General features: G+C 35.1%; 1 protein-coding gene across 1 annotated transcript in view; it reads right to left on the bottom strand.

Moving 5' to 3' along the window:
• The window catches only part of Asx (transcriptional regulator additional sex combs), a 331,051-nt gene that overhangs the window by 101,562 nt on the left and 209,930 nt on the right, over window positions 1-19,559 (bottom strand). Inside the window, exons 6-8 of the mRNA XM_090372619.1 lie at window positions 18,247-18,406; window positions 11,229-11,368; window positions 2,355-2,388 (exon numbers count right to left, since the gene is read on the bottom strand). Of these exons, the coding sequence (XP_090228745.1) occupies window positions 2,355-2,388; window positions 11,229-11,368; window positions 18,247-18,406 (334 nt within the window). The remainder of the gene's footprint in view (window positions 1-2,354; window positions 2,389-11,228; window positions 11,369-18,246; window positions 18,407-19,559) is intronic.

The following is a 19,559-nucleotide window of genomic DNA, read 5'->3' as shown; positions in this document are numbered from 1 at the left end:
TTTTTAAATTTATGTTCTCTTATGCGTGTCATCCAAGCAAGAGTTATGATGCCATCCACATTTAATTTACTTAATCCATTTAAGGTCTCATACATTTCAATTGGGTCTCCTCACAGGTGCTCAGTTTCCAGATGCTGCATTTTGCAGAAATGAAGACTTTTATGGTAAGAGTACCCTTTTCTGTCTTTGACTAATCATGATGGTCTTCTCTACATCAGTTCCAAAAGATCCACATTCTTCCTACAATGAAGCTTCTAGATCTGTATGCAGTACTCAAGATGCAGCCTAACCAGTGCCTTATACAAAGGGATGATCATGTCCTTGTACCTACTGGAAAAATTCCTTGACAGAACCTCATGAGCTGTCCTTGTAGTTTGTCTAACGTTGCTCAGAAAACTTCATTTCAGATATTACATTCCCCCCTCCCCCAACCCTTGTGCAACACCATCCAATTGGTATGTTATTCTGAGATTACTGCTTCTCAAATGCATTTGAGAAGCAGTAATCCCAGATTTCCCCTTGTATTTTTCAATATTAAACTTCAACTACCATTTCTTAGCCCATTTGGCTAATTTTTCTAGGTCATGCTTCAGTATCACAGCCTGATTTCTGTCATTAACCACCTGCCAACCTTCATGCAATCTGCACACTTTGAAATTAAACTTGATATATCTTCATTCAATATCATTAATAATAATTAAGTAATTATTATTATTATTAATGAAATGATTAATAAAAATAAAGGGCCTGGCACTGAAACCTTAAGGATTCCACAAATAACAATCAATAAAGGGTGGTGACCATTAATAACCACTCTATGCCTTCTGCCACTCAACCATCCCTTTATAATAGCAGTAACTTGTCCCTAATGCCACATTGCTTCAATTTGCATAGCAGTCTTGCATGTGTAAAAATATCAAAAGCTTTGCTGAAATCTAAGCACATGCTGTCAAGATTTTTTTTTTTCACTTAGTTCCTTTGTTACTATGTCATAGGAGTCAATCAGACTGGTCAAACAAGACCTTCCTCTAACAAATCCATGATGTGATTACCATGTAACTGCATTACTTCTTTGATCATTGATGGTATTATTTTCCCTGGAACAGAAATCAGACTTATAGGTCTATAATTACTGACGTCATCTTTTGATTCCCCCTTGTGAAATGGGGAAACATTTTAACAATCCACAGGGATCTCCCATGAATCCAAGGATGGTCTCATAATAATGGCTAAAGGTTTACTTACCTCTTTCTGCTGTTTATTTAACATAACTGAATAGATTCCATCTGCCCCAGGTATGTTATTTACTTTTAATTTCAATAATTCTTCTTACACTTTCCTGTCAGTTATCAGAAAATTAGGTTCCAGTTATAAGTTGGTATACTTTTGGTATGCCATCTCTAAGCATTCCTTCATGCATGAATGTTGATACAAAATATTTATTTAGCTTGTCAGCTACCTAAAGAGTATTGATGTAATTAATTTCTGTACTTAATGTTTCTAACAACAGCTGTAACATACACTATAACATAGATCATAATTGATGATTGAAGAACCCTGTGAGATCGGGATTTGGATGCATAGTGATTTCTTGCTTGCACCGACCAAGTGAAAAGAACTTAATTAGTAAGTGAGAGATTAAACACAGTAACACAAAAAATTGATACAAGGCACAGATATTTAAGAGATAACATTAAATTTAGAAAAAAAATAACATACATAGAGGCTTTCAGCTGCTGTATGTAGTCTTTTTCAACTAATTGAGCACTGGAAAGTATTTTCATGCGGGTGCCATGGTCGCTATTGATCGTATTCCCGGTGATACTGATGTGTGATGATTCCGCATACCGTGCCAGGACTGCGACGCAAGCTACATAGGGGAGACCATCTTTCATTTGGAAAATCGGCTGAGGGACCACCAGACCGCCACCACTAAAGCTGACTTTACCCATTCAGCACTGGCTGCTCACTATTGTCAGGAGAGCCATATCACACTCAAGGATGCAAAAATCTTAGGCTTCTCGCGCAATTTCAGGATTCGCCATTGGCTGGAATCATTGTGCACCGGGAATATGATCAACAGGGACCACTATACATCATAATTCTTGTTAAGAAATTGCTTTACATAAAAGTTTTTTTTTTTTTGTGCTTTCTGGTTTCTTCCAGATGAAATTTGATATATATTAAAATTTTTCCAGTTTTCAATTATTAGAAGTTGACAATTATGTTATTTGATTAAAAATATGCAACAACAGAGTTAACATAAAGCAATATAAACAAAGCATATCTGAAAAACAGATATTTATTGAAAGGATTTATATAACATGGATTAATTAGAATAAAACGTTTCTTACCTGTACTCAGCTTTTTGTTTGATCTCTTTCTAGGCTAATGAAAAACAAAAATTGTCAGGGAATGGTATATGTTTGAAAAATGAAATTAATAGCTATTAAGAATGCACACATGTGTATTACAATAAATTACTGTCCAACATCATAATAGCAATATGACACTATTATCGTTGAAAGTAATACAATTTTATATAAAATAATATGGAAGGATGCATTAATATAAATTGAATCAAAAACCTGTTTAGCCAGGTGTGTCCATTATAAGCTTTTTCATCCAACAACGAAGATGGAAACGTAAACTGACATAATAAACTTACACAAATATTCTATGTAATTTTCTGTGCCTCAAGTCGCAGTTGAGATTTAAAATGAAATCAGCAAATGCTATATAGCTATCACCTCATGCATCATGTGGATTAGAGACTGGCAAACTTTAGGGATTGGACCATTTATATAATGTACAGGAAATCCCGACATTAAGAGTTCATTCGTTCCTAGTGGCGCTTGTAAAGCAAGAATTTATTTCCCACAGACAATGTTAAAAATAGGGGTTACGTTCTCAACAATGAAATTAGTTAGCTAATTAGTTTATGTTTAAATGATGATTGATTTATGCAAAGAAATGAAAACATAGCCTGTAAAATCAAGCAAATTATAATAATAAAAAAAGTATTTATGACTTACAAATGTTAAAGAATGTTTATTCTTCTTCATCATCATCGACTAAATGCACACTCGTTAATCACTCATTATTGGCTCAGCACTTGTGTTGCACAAGGAGTCGTCTTCTTCAGAAATGCTTCAAGAGGCATTTGTTTCCAAGATAATCTTCTCTTTTCTTTATAAATTTCATCATAGCATGCAAAAGCATTTTTTAACAGCATGCACAAATTGCAACTAATATGATACACACAAGTGAGATTGCAACTAACATGATTTGCATGGAGTAACAAGTTTATGAAGCTTAAAAAAAAAGTTTTACCTCTACTCTGCCATATAGTGACTACAGGGAGTCCGAGTAGTGTGTATATGGGGGGGGGGGCATTGCCAAGGCCACATTATGTCACGGATCTGGGTATTTTCTTACCATGTGTACGCCATATCAAAAAATTACATTACTTCATACAGCATGTCCCCCCCCCACCTTTTCTCACTATTGAACACATAATGAATTGTCAAACTAATAGAGTACGTTTATCTGCAAAAAGATCTAAACCTCCCAAACACTTCCTAGTTCGTTTCACAAATATACGTGGTCTCAGTTCTAATCTCAACGATGTCCATTTCCACTTGCAGTCTGCCAAACCCCATGTACTTTTTCTGACAGAATTGCAGTTATCAGTTGATTCAACTACTGCTCATCTCAGTTGCCGAAATTATTCGCTGTACGATTCCTTTCGCCTCAAAGGTGGTACTTGTGCATATGTCTGTTCTGATATTCCCTATCAGAGATTGGAAATTTGGAATCTCCTCTTTTCTACCTTCTCTGGTTTAAAATCTCTCTATCTCATTATGTCAAATTCATCTGTTGTCTCTACCGTTCTCCCAACTCCACTAATCACTTGAAGCTCTTTGACTTCCTCTCTTTGCAACTTGACTTTCTCCAGTCCAACTTTTCTAACAGTGAGGTAATATTCCATGGTGATTTTAATGTTCACAACACCAACTGGCTTCCATCTTCTAGTCGCACCAACCCAGCTGGTCAAGATGCTGAAGCTTTTGCAATTACTAATGACCTTGCAAAGATTGTTCATTTACCTCCCAGAATACCGGACAATCCTAACCATACAGCCAACAAGCTTGACCATTTTCTCACAAAGAACCCTACTAAGCACACAATTGAAGTGAGTGGTCCTTTAGGCACCTCAGATCACAACTTGGTGACTGTCTCTTCTCCAATGGAGCCTTTATCTCACCGCTATTCCCAACCGCATGTCGTTTGGTATTACAAGAATGCAAAATAGGATGACCTGCAAGATTTCTCTTCTTCTTTTCCTTGGTTGGATTACTGTTTCAAAACTTTTGATGTCAATGATTGCTCAGATCGTGTCAGTGAAATTATTTTTGTAGGAATGTAATCCTTCATTCCACACTCCACTCTAAAATCTCAACGTTTATCTAAACCTTGGTTTTCGAATAAATGTGCTAAGGCTATTCAAGAGAAGAATGTTGCATATCGTAATTGGCTTGTTTCCAATTCTTCAGTTTCATTTTCTGCCTACATCAAAGCTCACAACAATTGTAAAGCCAGTTATTAATCAGTACAAACTAGATTTTGAACAGGCTAAGAGTAGAAAACTTGCTTCTGTCCTAATGGTAGCCGAGCATTCTGGTCTCTTGCCAAAGTTATTGGCCGCAACTTTTGCCTATCTCTGCTCCCACTTCTGTCAAAAACAGATGGTTCTGTTGTCACTTCAGCCAAGGATAAAGCTGACCTGCTAGCATCCTATTTTTCTTCCAACTCATGTATTAATGATCTTGTTACAACACTTCCCACCATTCCCAACAGGCACCATTCAATGCCTCCTGTGGTGTTCCATCAAAAGGATGTCAGAAGGATTTGAATCTTGATGCTAAGAAAGCTCCAGGTTCCGATGGTATTTATCCACTTGTTCTCAAAACCTGTGCTCCTGAACTTACTCCTATTCTTTGCCGCCTTTTTTCACTTTCTTATTTCAAAGGTGTTTTTCCTTCTGTTTGGAAATTTGCTCATATCCAGCCAGTTCCTAAAAAGGGTGACAAATCCCTCCCATCCAATTATTGTCCCATTGCAATTACTTCTACTCTTTCTAAAGTAATGGAGAAATCAATTAACCGCCAACTCTTAAACTATCTAGAAACCCTCCTTCTGATCAACGATCGTCAGTATGGATTCCACTAATGTCAATCCACTGGTGATATTCTGGCTTATGTTACTCATTTATGCATAAATTCAATGGAAAAGTTCGGTGAAACACAAGCAGTTTCTCTAGACATCTCTAAGGCTTTCGATCGTGTTTGGCATAAAGGTCTTCTAAACAAGCTTCCATCATATGGTTTGCCAAATGTTTTCTGTAATTGGTTATCCAGTTTTCTTTCTGAACGCTCACTGAGGGTGATGGTAGATGGCTCTCTGTTTTCTAACTTCACTAATGCTGGTGTCCCCCAAGGTTCAGTTCTTTCCCCCACTCTTTTCCTCTTGTATATTAATGACCTTCTTCCATTGACTGGAAATCCTATCCATAGTTTTGCCGATGATAGCACATTGCATTCCACTTTTCAGTTTGATAAACCTTGCCCTGCTCAAACAGCTTAAACTTCTTGAGTATCTGCTACCAATTCCTTAAATGCTGATCTCCAGGTAATCCTCCAGTGGGGCATAGACAACTTAGTTGATTTCAATCCTTCTAAAACTCAGCCTTGTCTTATATCTCACAAAAAGGATTCTTCTGCTCCTATGCTTATCTTTAGTGACACTCCGATTTCTAGGCAAAATGATATATCTCTTTTGGGGATTACCCTGACTTCTAATCTCTCTTCTAATCACAAGCACATTACAAAAATTGCTTCCTCTGCATCTAAAAAACTTGGTTTTCTCTTTTGCTCTCTGCGTTACTTTTCTGCCAAACAGCTGTTCACTCTGTACAAATCGCAAATCCGCCGTACCATGGAATATTGTTCCCACATCTGGGGCAGTGCCCCTAAAACCTCTCTCAGGCTTCTAGATTCCATTCAGAAGAGGGCAGTTAGGTTAATTAATGACTCATCTCTAACAGAGTCTTTCCACTCGCTGTCTCATAGATGCACTGTTTCTGCTGCATGCCTTTTCTACAGATACTTCCATGTGCATTGTTCTTCTGAATTGGCTTCTATAAATCATGCTCTCTCTCTTTCAAAACAGTCCGAACATGTGTTGCCACTAGCCAACATCCATTTACTGTCCAACTTCAAACCCACAGAACCAACTTTTCATCTTCCTCATTTATTCATTCAACTGCCGTTTTCTGGAACAACCTTCCTTCATACGTATTTCCTGAAAATTACAGTCTAAAGAAGTTCAAGTCCAATATCAACAAATATCTTCTTTCGTCTTCTCAACCTGAAACCCAAGCACAGTACTAAGTACTATAGCTTCTAATACCTCTCGTGTTTGGGGTTCTCATAAAAAAAAAAAAAAAAAGTTAGCTAATTAATTTATGTTTATGTTTAGATGATGATTGATTTATCCAAAGAAATGAAAGTGTAGCCTGAAAAATCAAGCAAATTATAATAATAAAGAAATTATTTAGGACTTACAAATGTTAAAGAATGTTTATTCTTCATCATCATCGACTAAATGCACACTCATTGATCACTCATTATTGGCTCGGCACTCATTTGTTTGTTGCACAAGGAGTCATCCTCAGAAATTCTTCAAAAGGCGTTTGTTTCCTAATCTTCTCTTTTCTTTATAAATTTCACAATAGCATGCACGAGCATTTTTTAATGGCATGCAAAAATTGTAACTAACGCGATACGCACAAGTGAGATTGCAACTAACACGATTTGCATGGAGCAACAAGTTCACGAAGCTTAAAAAAAAAGGAATGAAGAGAAGATTCTGAAAATTTATTTGTTTTTTATATGACTGAAGATTTCAGTAATAACATCAAAAACCACACAATTCCAGCTATTGGTATTTTCACAAATGCAATAACAATCAAGTTTACTAGCCATTTATAATTGCTTGCACTAACAGAAAAGCACAATAAACTGAAAGGTGCAAATTGTTTTTATTGTTTTATGCCCGTGACCATAAAACAATAAAAATGTGTTTAGAAAAATATCATAAAGTTGTGTTCGAAATTGATTCTTATAATAGAACACATGATAACGATGAAAGTGTAGTGCATTTTAATGATTTGAATTGGTAACTAATACAATTTACATTATAAAATGACCTTTTAGAGAGATAGCTTAGTTATATAACGAAATTTTCAACTTCCGAGGTCTTTGAACGAATTACCAAAAAATGTGTTATTGGGTTCACATTACAATATTTTCACAACATGATGGTGTCTCTGGAATGGATTAATATCGTAAAGCGGGTACACTGTATTGTAAGCTACACGTGTGGTTTGAAATGTGGTATTTATGAATGTTTAACATTCAATTTTTGCAATTAATGTTCATATTTTCGATTTTGTTGATACTTGAATCTTGTAAAAAAAAAAAAAAAAAAAAAAAAAACTTGTACCCCTGAGAACTCGTAAAGCTGCAAATGCCTGTATTTGGATTTAAGGCCATATTATGCTGTGAATATTATGTTTGTACAAGGGTGTGTGGTCATGGGCCAATCTGCACATTGTGTGGGCTGAAAAACTCAGAATAACTTGGAAGGGGGGGACTATTCCTTCCACCTAAAACTTGAAAATTCATATTACTTTTTTTAATTGGAAAAATAATTAAACCTTAAAATTTAAATGTGTCCTGTGAGATTAACTTTTTTAAATATCTTTTCTCCCTTTCACATTGCAAATAACCTTCTTAATCATGTCTTAAAATAAACTATGGATAAGATTAACAGTTTCATATGTATATCTTCCACAAACAAAAAATACAAATATGTATATCTTATACAGGAACTCCCTGACTTACGTAATACTCGACTTATGGAAATTCGACTTTCCGTAAGTTATTGCCGGCCAGTGCAAACTTAAAAAAATCGGGGAAATGTATTTTGTGTCCTGTAGCGATAAATGGAGGTATTATGAAAATATCGTAATGTGAATTAAATAATACATTGTTTTTTTTTTTGGAAGTTGAAAATTTCACTATATTACTAAGCTATTTATCTCTCTAAAAGGTCATATTTATAATGGAAATTGCACTACCCTTTCATCATTATCATATGTTCCCGTTAAAGAATCAATTTTGAACGCCTTTGTGATATTTTTCTAAGGCACGTTTCCGGAGGTCACGACCATAAAACAATAAAAACAATTTGCATTTTTCGGTTTATTGGACTTTTCTGTTAGTGCACCTAATTATAAACGGGTAGTAAACTTGATCTTATTGCATTTGCGATAATACCGATAACTGCAATTGCATGGGTTTTTACGTTATCATGGAGAAGTGTGTTCCCCTTCACTGAAATCTTCAATCATATAAAAAAGCATAAATAAATTTTCAGAATCTTCTCTTCATTCTTATTTACTTATCACAATGGTGAAGGGAAAGGGACCAACGGAAAGTACAAGTGCTGGCAGTGCTAGATAACCAAAGAAAATTGATTTAGAAATGAAGATGAAAATGAAGTACGAAGCAGGACAAAGTCTGTCATCTATTGCAAGAGAATTATTTCTCGCTGCTTCAACAATGAATATTATTTTAAAGGACAGTGCACGTATAAAAGAACATATCAAAGGATCAAAGCACTTAAGATCAACAGTGATCACAAAACAACGTTCAGGTGCTATATCGAAGATGGAACAGCTGTAATATGGATGGAAAATCAGATTCAGAAGCGAGTGCCCCCGAGTCTAATGACCATTCAAGCAAACGCAAGAAGTATTTATAAATATATATTACGTATGAGTACGGCGAATCCCAACCCAAGTTCGTGGCAAGCAACGGGTGGTTTAATAGATTCAAGCGTTGTGTTGGTTTCCACAACATTAAAGTATGCAGTGAAGTCGCCAGTGCCGGTTCTGCAGCTGCAGAGAAGTTTCATGATGTGTTGGAAAAAAATTATTGATGAAGGCGGCTATTCAACGCAGCAAATTTTTAACGTTGACGAGTTGCTCTGTACTGGAATAAAATGCCGGATCGAACATACGTTGCCAGAGAGGAAAATACAATGCCAGGTTTCAAGGCATCAAAAGATAGGGCCACACTCTTGCTTGGGTCTTATGCAGAGGGAGATTACAGATTAAAACCACTGCTTGTGTACCATTCTGGAAATACTAGTGCATTTAAGAGCATCAATAAAGTCACCCTACCCATGCATTTCCAATCGAACCAGAGAGCTTGGATAACAATATCTCTCTTTGAGGATTGGTTTAAATGCTGCTTCATTCCCGAGGTTACAAATATTGTAAAGATGACGTTCCTTTCAAGATTTTGCTTCTATTAGATAATGCTCATAGACATCCTACGCATCTAGATGATTTCAATTTGAATGTGAGAGTCATATTTCTACCGCCAAACATGACTTCATTCATCCAAACTATGGATCAGGGTGTTATTTCGAATTTAAAAGCATGCTATTTACACACAACATTTGCTCAGGCATTGTCTGCAGTAGACAACAAGAAAAATTTTACGTTAAGAGACTTTTGGAAATCTTACGATATTTACCATGCCATCTTAAACATTAATAAGATGGCATGGTAAATATCTAGTTGTTTAAATGGCGCATGGAAGAAAATATGCACACGGCACGTAAAAGGCTTCGAAGGATTTGAAAAAGAAGAATCACATGAAGAGGTTACAGATAAGATTGTAAAAGTTGCAGAGCTACTTCAGTTGGAGGTTGATGCCAAAGATGTGGAGGAGTTAATAGAGGAAGAAGAGAAGGAATTATCTAGTGAAGAACTTATTGATTTGCAGGCAGCGATAGTGAAAGAAGAAAATGCTGACAAAGCTCAAGATGAATCAAATGAGGAGCTGAGACACTTCATCACCAGAAAGATGGCAATGGCATTTCGTGAAATTGCATCGGCAATGGCGAGGTTTGAGAAGAAGGATCCTGACAGCGAATGATTCTTAAAAGTTAACAGAGGGGTGAATGATATGCTTGCTTCTACAAAGAAATCTATGATGAAAAGAAAAAAAGCAACCGTCCAGTCATCCATTAATATGTTCTTCTGTAAGGTTGAGAAGCTGACCCCTTCTAAATCTACACAGCCCTCATCCTCCACAGTGGTGTACTTATCAGCTGAAGACGTCGATTCTGGCAACGATGCTCAAGAGGTAAAACTTACTGATGTTATGCCTGTCTCCTCTCTTCTTTTTGTAATTTTATACTTTTGAAATTTTTTAAATTGCACGCTTTTGTAATTTTTCCTGCACATGAGATAAAAAATTGAATACGATAAATAATTCTATTTACATGTTCGTTGAACATTTATTTTTTGATTCAATCAATTCAGTGAGCACAGTTGCAAGTGCTGCACAAGCATGGGGGAAATTCCAATTTATGTAGTGTTCCACAAAATGCAACCCTTACATAAGTCGGGGAGTTCCTGTACATGTATTTTTGATTTATATATGAATATTATAAGATAATACAAGTAATCTGAAGGCAGTTTGTACAAACACAAAGTGCATAAATCATAATTAACCTGAAAGCAGTGGCATATGACTTTACAGGCCCACCTGAAAAATATCCATTGTGCATTAATCACCAGTTCGAGATTAGCAACTTTCCACTGTCTAGCTTCTTAAGCATATACAAAATTTTACTTGATGCAGTTCTAGAAATGATATGTGTTGTTTATGCAGAGTTAATAAATGAAATTGGCAAAGCATACTAACACATGACCATGTGTTAGCTTGACTTTTTGTGCTTTTAATGATTTTATGAACTTGGAGATGGAAGTGATTAAGAGTTTTACGTTTAAGCATTATGTTTAAAGTGCCCCAACAGAAATTAGTTTTGATTTTTTGAAAGCACAAAAAAATTTTTTTAAATTCATATGTATATTTAATAAGTATTTCAATTCATTAGCAAAAGGTCAAGAATTGGTATATGAACTCAAGTTAAAAAAAACAAAAAAATTTTTTGCCAGAAATTAAAAAGAAATAGGTGGGCCTGTCCGTCCCTGCACCATCCTGTTATAACCTGCATCCAGTTACAGCAGGGTGCCACCACTGCTGGGCTATGAACAAATCAGAATAAAGTACAGTAAGGCTTACCTTAAAACTAAGACCAGGAATCGAAGCAAGAAGTTCCCGCATGGTCTGTGGCTTATTTCTAATAGAAAATGCCTCCTTATTTTGTGTGACAGAAAAGGACTTTTCAAGGGAACACCGCCATCGTTCTTCTGTAGGTGATCCTTAAAAGAAAAAATTTAATATTCTCAGTCTTTGAGTATTTAGTAGAGAAGCTACGCAGTCTTAGAAATAAAATTCAATAAATTGAGAACTACTTAGTTCTGTATATTTTATTGCCAGCAGACTTTTTGACTTCAATAAATAAATAGAGAAATGCAATGATCTTAGTACAAGTTGTCCTGAGATTCATTACTTTCAAAAAATAGCCTCATAATGGTGATATATTATTTATTTAAAATACAAGACATTCTTAAAGTAGCCAATTTCAAGACTTACTTTCAAGAATTTCTTGTATTTTGGAAATTTCAGATTTGTTCTCCCTTTTTTGTATGATAAATAAATGAAAGTTTTTAGAACTAATAGTGCTTTAATACTATGTATGGGTTGAAGATTGAGAAGACAGAAGATACCTGGACTTGAATTGTCTGTATATTTTTCTGAAAATCATAATAATACATGTGTGAGGGGAAAGGGATTCTCCAGAGAGAATTAGAAAGGAAAAATGAAGAGTAAAAGTTAGTTTTTTAAGTTTGGAGTTGAACAGTGAATAAGTGTTCACTAGTTGAGGCATGTATACAGCCTGAAAGAGTGAGTTGGAATTAAAGATGCCAATTCAGAAGAACAGTGCCCTTGGAAATATCTGTAGAAACACTAAACAGAAACTTAACGTTATGTAATAGAAAATGAAGAGCAGTTGTAAGAGATGCAAAAAATATAGACTAGGATCTAAGGGAGGTTTATTTTTAGGCAGGGGAGCAACCCCAGATGGGAACAATATTCTATGGTATGACAGATTACAGAGTTGTACAGGATCAGTTATCTAGAAAAAAAAAAAGTAACTATGAGAGCAAAAAAGAAAACCTAGCTTTTTTTGATGCATGGGAAGCAATATACTTGTGCAAATAAAGTCAGAAGTTGGTATTATTCCCAATAAAGATAAGTGATTGTGTCTAGAAATCTGGGTATTATCAAAGAGCAGCCAACCCTTTCTGCAAAAAATAAGACAGAACCGAGTTTTAGGATTGAAGTTAACTAGGTTTACTTCATCCTGCTGGGAATAGCAATTAAGGAAATGGCGATGGATATTTACAATATTTATGATGCTTGTGTTTTCTCAAACCAGAAGGTATAATGTAGCATACTATCAATGAAACTACAGAGAGGATTTCTAGTGCGTGGAAGAACATCATTAATATATGGGAGGAAAAGAATGGGATAAAAAACAAAACCTTGAGAAAAAACCTGCATTATTTGAAAAGTTAGAACATAGCCCCATCCACCATCAATATGCAGTCTAGCAGTGAGAGAAAAAATTAGTTATCCAACTGCAAAACACAGAGGAAAAATCATAAATTGGAAAGCTTGTTTAGAAGAAAACCTTTATGCCAAATATGATCAAAAATATTACAGACAAGAACAACTGCTTGAGTTTCAATACACTTTTCCACTGAATTTGCCCAAAAATAGATAACTGAAACCAAAATATAGTATTAGTAATGGCCACATGGTGCAAGGAAGCCTATGGCTTATGCTGCACCAGCCAAAAAAATAAATAAATAAAATAACAAAAAATAAATAAAGAATAAGAATAAAATAATAATTAATAAGAGAAAAGGAAATAGAAAACCTATGCATTTCCCTCCACCTGTAGATAATTATCCAGCTGACCTTTGAATTTCCCCAAATGGTCAGCCTCTACCACCCACGTAGGTAACTTATTCCAGTAATTTATAACTCGCTGGCTAAAATAGAACTTCCTGCAATCCAGTCTTAAGATCTCCCCCCTGTAACTTGAAATTATGGCCACTAGTTCTAGAATCATTTATAACTGTGAAAATTTCATCCTGATGCATTTTACTCATGCCACTCAGAGCTTTAAACATCTCAATCAAGTCTCCTCTAAGGTGCCTAGTTCCCAAGCTCTGCAACCCACATATTCAAAGTCTTTCCTCATATGCATGCCCTTTTGCCGATCTCACTAAGTGAGTTATTATTATTAGCCATATGGCGTGAGAAAGCCTGAAGCTTATGCTGTCAGCCCTATTATGTCATCTGGTTCATGGGTGATGATGAGGTCTAGAATATTCTTTTCCCTAGTACTTTCCCTGACATGTTGATACAAAAAGCAATCATCTAGTTGATTTAAAAATTGTCCCCCATGTGGAGTTTCCTTCCCATTTGCTCTGATCAATTAAAGGCAAATTAATGCTGCTTTTGATAAGAAGCATGACCCCACCACCTCTTCTATCTTCCGTATCCTTTGTAAAAACTTTATACATACCATAATGAAACTCATCTTCTCCTATCTCCGGGGGTGGTACCACGTTTCCGTAAGCTCATTTATATTTCAGCGTTACTTGTCCTAACCAGCAGTTCGAATTCATTCATTTTATTGATGACACTTCTGACATTACTGTATAAACAATTAAGACTTAGTGTCCTTGTATAGTTAACTACACTGACACATCCCTTAAAGTTATTTAAGCTTGCTTCCCTGGCATTAGCTGCCCATTCAGCTGAAACGTTTCTGCCCTCAAAACATCTTGCTAATGTGTTCCACTGCTGTAACAAAAAAGAACACTCGAGGTATGTGCAAGCATTACTTTGACCAATAATATCAAATAAACGCATATCTATATTACCCTTGTCCTCCCCAAACTATCAGATTCCCTGAACTTTTAAGGTATCCTTAATAATATCCCGTCTCTACAAAACAGATTCCTTCTACCTACAAGGTTTGTTTGTTTGTTATTTGGTTTTTAGGAGCATTAGCAACTAAGGCCATATTGCTCAGAGGATATGCAGTGGTCATTCCCTGACCTTTCCGCATCCTCCGTATTTGGTGGTGACGGGCTCGAACCCCGGTCTAATCAAGAAGTGTGTGCTACGCACTGCTGCCCCTTCCCACCTGGCTACGGAGATGCCTCTACCTACAAGGTAGAAGGAATCTGTTTTGTAGAGACTTTCAGCCTATAATCCCTACTATCATGCCTGGGCATAACTGCAGACATGTAGACATTCTGACCTAACGCGGAATTTCTTCAGCATGGTTCTATATTTGTCTAACAAATCGTCAGATTGTGTATGCTTAATGTGATTAGTCCCCACATAAATAATAATATTCTCTTAACCCCCCCCCCCCCTTAAAATCTGACTGTTGGTGACATCATTAATAGTTGCTCCTGGCAGACACACCCTGGTTCTAGTCCACCTATACTTATTACAAAAAATATTTCCTGTTTCCTTGACAATGGAGTCTGCTAATAAAACTAAGTCCTTTTGACAAGAGTAGTTTGCACTTGGTTATTCTGTTTTGGGGCCCGAATTGGGAGTGCATCACTTGCTAGAATACTAGAATTACTAGAATCTTGAGTCCCTGATGAGCTCCCAATTACATTATTCTTGAGGGCAAGCACCTGTTTTTTCAGTGACTCAAATTGTTCTAGCAATGCACCAAATTTTAACTTAAGATTGGTGGACTCCTTGCAAAGGTGACAAAGAAAAGAATCTCCAAGTGAGCTAGGATTATCCACTAGGTCGACCTTGGAATACATGCCACAGGTTCTGCAAAGGATAAAATCATGACTCACTCAGAAATCGCCATGGTACCCTCTGACAAAGTGTTCAAGGCAGATCTTGTAATAACCATTGTAAAATTAACTAATTATTAATAAAAGAAACTTACAAAAAAATTATATTTATAATATTAAAAAATACCAAATTGATTACAGGGGAAAAAAATATTTTTCAAAAGAAACTACAATATACTAAATAACCTTTGAAATCCTGCTGTACTCCACTAATCTTGCTCTAATCCTCTCTTATATATACTTCTTTGCTGTCACTATGAAAAGTTCCAATAGGCACATCTGCTTGCCATGAATGCCAACAGTCGAATCATATAGACATGGACAGTCATATAGACACGGGCGGAATCCACACTGGCGATCATTGACCAGAAGAAAGGTTTTGAGGTAGTGTAGGAGTTGGCAGTTCATGAATTTTCCATTATTTTGGAAAGAGTAGTGATAAATGTAATGGGTTACAAATAGAAGAAGGGAGTTGATCTGTTACCCTTTTCAAGAGCTGGTTGAACATGATAAAATTTTCATGAAACAGAAGAAACACCAGTGGAATAAGAGAAAGTATTTAAAAAAAGGGGGAATAAGTGCTAGAGATAAGGTTTGAAAACAGGTAGAGAAATGCCACCAGTACCTGGAGATTCTTGTCACCTTAAGTTCTTCTAATACCCTTCTGTTGGAAGACTGTAGGAGGTTACCAATTAGAATGTATGTGGTATAGTAGATGTTTTATCAAAATCATTGATGCAAAAGTTAGAGAAAAAGTAGGATGCTAATAAGTCAGATTTATCTTCAGATGAGATCGCAGCAAAACCATCAGGATGTAAAAGAAGTGGAAGTTGTGGGTCATAGCCCTTGGCCAGAGATGGGGGTCTCTAAAAGTTAGAGAAAAAGTAGGATGCTAATAAGTCAGATTTATCTTCAGATGAGATCGCAGCAAAACCATCAGGATGTAAAAGAAGTGGAAGTTGTGGGTCATAGCCCTTGGCCAGAGATGGGGGTGGGATACTTGATTACCATTTGAACAAGAGGCAATTTTCCTACTCTTAGCTTGTTAAAAATCAAGACAAAACAAACCTAAGCTGATTAACAAGCTTTAGCATAGGCAGAAACGAAGATCTGGTTAAAGGCCAGTTGTGAAGAGCTACATTCTTATCTTGAACAACCATAGCATATTAATTGGAAAACCACAGTTTAGATAAAGGACAAGAGTTTAATATATGGAATAAAGGATTTTAATTTATACAAGAATAACTTCACAGATATAACCTGAGCAAATATTAGGAACAAAAGATTTAAAACACTAGTCTAACCATGGAAAAGAGGAACAGAACAAAAATTGAATTCTTGTAATGCCAAATGATAAGAGGCTGAGAATACAGCCATAGGAGAGAGACTCTACTGGAGAAGAGAGCATCACCATGTCATGATTTGAGATATCTAGAGAACAACTAATATTAATTGTGTACTTTAAAGGACTGTTAGTTCAAGGGCTTTAAGTGTTTGTGTGTAGTTAGAATTCTTTTTAACATTCTAGCTGAAATTGAATGAATTGTGTAAGGTTATTAGTAATAGCAAAATTTTCAGCATCTGAACCAGTTGAGTCTGTGCATCTACAAAATTAAAGTCAGCCGCACTTTTGAACAAACTCTCCAAGGAAAATTATTTCACAGTTAGGAAGGCTTGTTTGGAGGAAGAAGCATTTCAAAGAAATAAAGTCAAAAAGTTTTGTATGATTTGAGCAAATTGGGGAAACAACAGATGAATTTAACCAAATGGGAGAGACAGATTTCAAAGGATATCAAAATAGAGGAGATTCCAGATTTGGAAGTCTTTGACAAGGAATATCAGAGCAGACATATACAGAAATACTGCCTTTAAAGCAAAAGGAATCAGAATGAATAATTAGCAAAAAATGAGCTGACAATAAATTTACAAAATTGATAATCTGATAATGATAAAAACAAATGAGGTGACCAATAATTGGGATTCTGTTAGAAAAAGTAAGTGGAGTTTGATAAATTGTACGTGGAAATGCACATCACTGAGATCACATACATTTGTGAAATGAATTAAGAAGTTTTCGACAGGTTTTTCTTTTCACATATATTGATATTATATTAGTTTCATAATGCACTGATGTAGATGAAGAAAAATTTTCATGGTGTGTGTGTGTGGGGGAGGAATAATTTATGAAATTTTCAGATATGACATACACAAACACACAGAAAGAATATAATGTACAACCACAAAAATGTTACTTGTCAAAAATAAGTAACATTTTACTTTGATTTAAACAGTTCACTCAGATTTCCAGGTTCAATTAAAGTTTGACTTATTAATGACTTCATGTAATTTTTTATGTATTCCAAAATCAAAGAAATAAGCTTCCATAAAACAAATAAAAGTTATTTCCAACAAATACTTTATATCTCTTCTTTTTAATGAAAATTTTGTCTAAATGCAGAGTCAAATTGATATAATAAAGCTTAAATCTCAAAGTCATCAAGGAAAGATGTTTTACCACCTAAAACATCCTCTATAAGAAGCCAGCAGTTAAGAGTTGAACAAAGGTAGTTCCATAGCCAAATACAAAATCTTAATATTTATCTTCTCTTTCTTTATCTTTGTAACCCATTTAATTCAGAGATGTTTCTTACCTTGGCTATACTCCCTCAACTGTTTAAACAAGTGTGTGTGTGTGTGTGTGTGTGTGTGTGTGTGTGTGTGTGTGTGTGTGTGTGTGTGTGTGTGTGTGTGCAAACTTTATGCTAAACCCATTGTTTATTTGGTTTCCCAGTTTCATCCAAAAATACATGCAATACATTTTTAAAAAATTTTGTAATGTTTATTTTGTCTTTTTTTTTTTTTTTTTAATAATAAAGCTACTAAAAATGTAGCAGAATTATTAATTCAGCTTCTTTTAGTCAGAAAATGGATTTTCTGACTAAAACAGTATCGAGAATGAAGCTTTATAGCCATTTATCATCCAATTCTATATTACTGCCATCTTTCATTGTGCATTCTCAACACGTCTGGAAGTTCCATGTTCACAACTGTACTAGAAAAATTGGTAACCAGTGGTTGCCAACCTTGTAATAATAAAAATGAAATATAATTTTTTGTACTTTGACAATTTGCAAAACAGCCTTTATGTAATGGGATATAAAAAAAAAAAAAAAAAAAACGAATTTCAAACTGCATATATGAATTACTAAAAGACACAATTGCCAACATTCCAAAACCATTGTGGGCCTGTATAATTATAACAACATAATAGCACAAATTTTTAACAATACCTGAATTCAGAGCAGGAGGAGGTGGTAAAGGTTTCATGATAATTCTGGGTATTGGAGGAGGTGGATTCCCTCCAGCTGCAATTGCAGTATTTCTCCTACGTCTTTTCTGCTGCTGTCGAAGAGCATGTTTAATAGCACGCTGACTGTGACTCTGGGAAACCTGAAACATGGATATTTAATGAAACTAAGGTTTTATGAAGAGCTCATTATAGGCATTTTATAGAGTAATGATTCCTAAAAAAAAAAAAAAAACCTTATTAGTGAAGGAAAATTCCTTAGTACTTGCTATTGTATGGATAAGAAAATGTATTGCTGCTAATGTTAATACAAGTTATCAATGGGAAAACAGGTCAAGAGTAACAAGATCATAAATTAACAAAGCTCAAACATTTCAAACAAGCCAATTTGATGTCAGGTGGTCTTGACATCATATTGGAAAAAGTCATAGCACCAATAACCAAAACACTAAGAGGATCAAAATTAAGAATAAAATTTTTGTCACCACCAACTTAAAAAACAAATAGCAAAATAAAATAATAATAAAAAAAGTTAATTACTAATAAAACATACACACTAAAAGCATTAAAAATATACTGTAGCTAGAAGTTTTTAAAGCAAGGTGCTTCTTCATCAAATTGACAAAGACAATATAACAATATAAATACTAGATGAACATATAACAATACAAGACAGCAAATAGGATGCAATCATATAAAAAAAAAATAATAAATAAATAAATAAAAAAAAAAGACAATCAGAATCTCACACGTAGAATTATGTTGCAAAAGGCACATACAAAGTAAACCAACACTGGTCATATCATGGAGTGGCCTTTTAAAACAGTCTGTATATGGGTCCCATTATTATGATTAATAGTGGAACCTAATGAGAATATGGAGTGTCACAGGCCATGAGTATATATGATAATTATGGAAGTTACTTCTTCAAGGAGCAATTAACAACCTCAATGTTGTTACAAGGTTCAACTGCTTATGCTGCTCATGCAAAATTAATAAGGGGACCTGTATACACTGATTATATAGGTATCATTCTGCACTGTGATGAATTTGGAACTTTGTATGAGCCACCTGTACATAATTCCATGCTGCCAGATCTGACTGATCTCTCCAAAACATGACTGTGTCCTGTTTGCTACCTTGTATTAATATGTGACTATCCAGTACTTATGCTGTTAGTACGCTGTACACATTAAGTCAATAAAGAAGAACCTTGATTTGAAAACATCTCAACAAAGTACATATATTTAACATTTTTGATATGATTCTATATTGTTAGTTTTATATTTTATAAGT

Source organism: Mastigoproctus giganteus, chromosome 4, assembly GCF_048544385.1.
Source record: "Mastigoproctus giganteus isolate SK-2022 chromosome 4, ASM4854438v1, whole genome shotgun sequence".
In the NCBI taxonomy this organism is placed as follows: domain Eukaryota; kingdom Metazoa; phylum Arthropoda; class Arachnida; order Uropygi; family Thelyphonidae; genus Mastigoproctus; species Mastigoproctus giganteus.
Note: the sequence above shows the minus strand (reverse complement) of the source record. Positions and strands in the feature narration are given on the sequence as shown.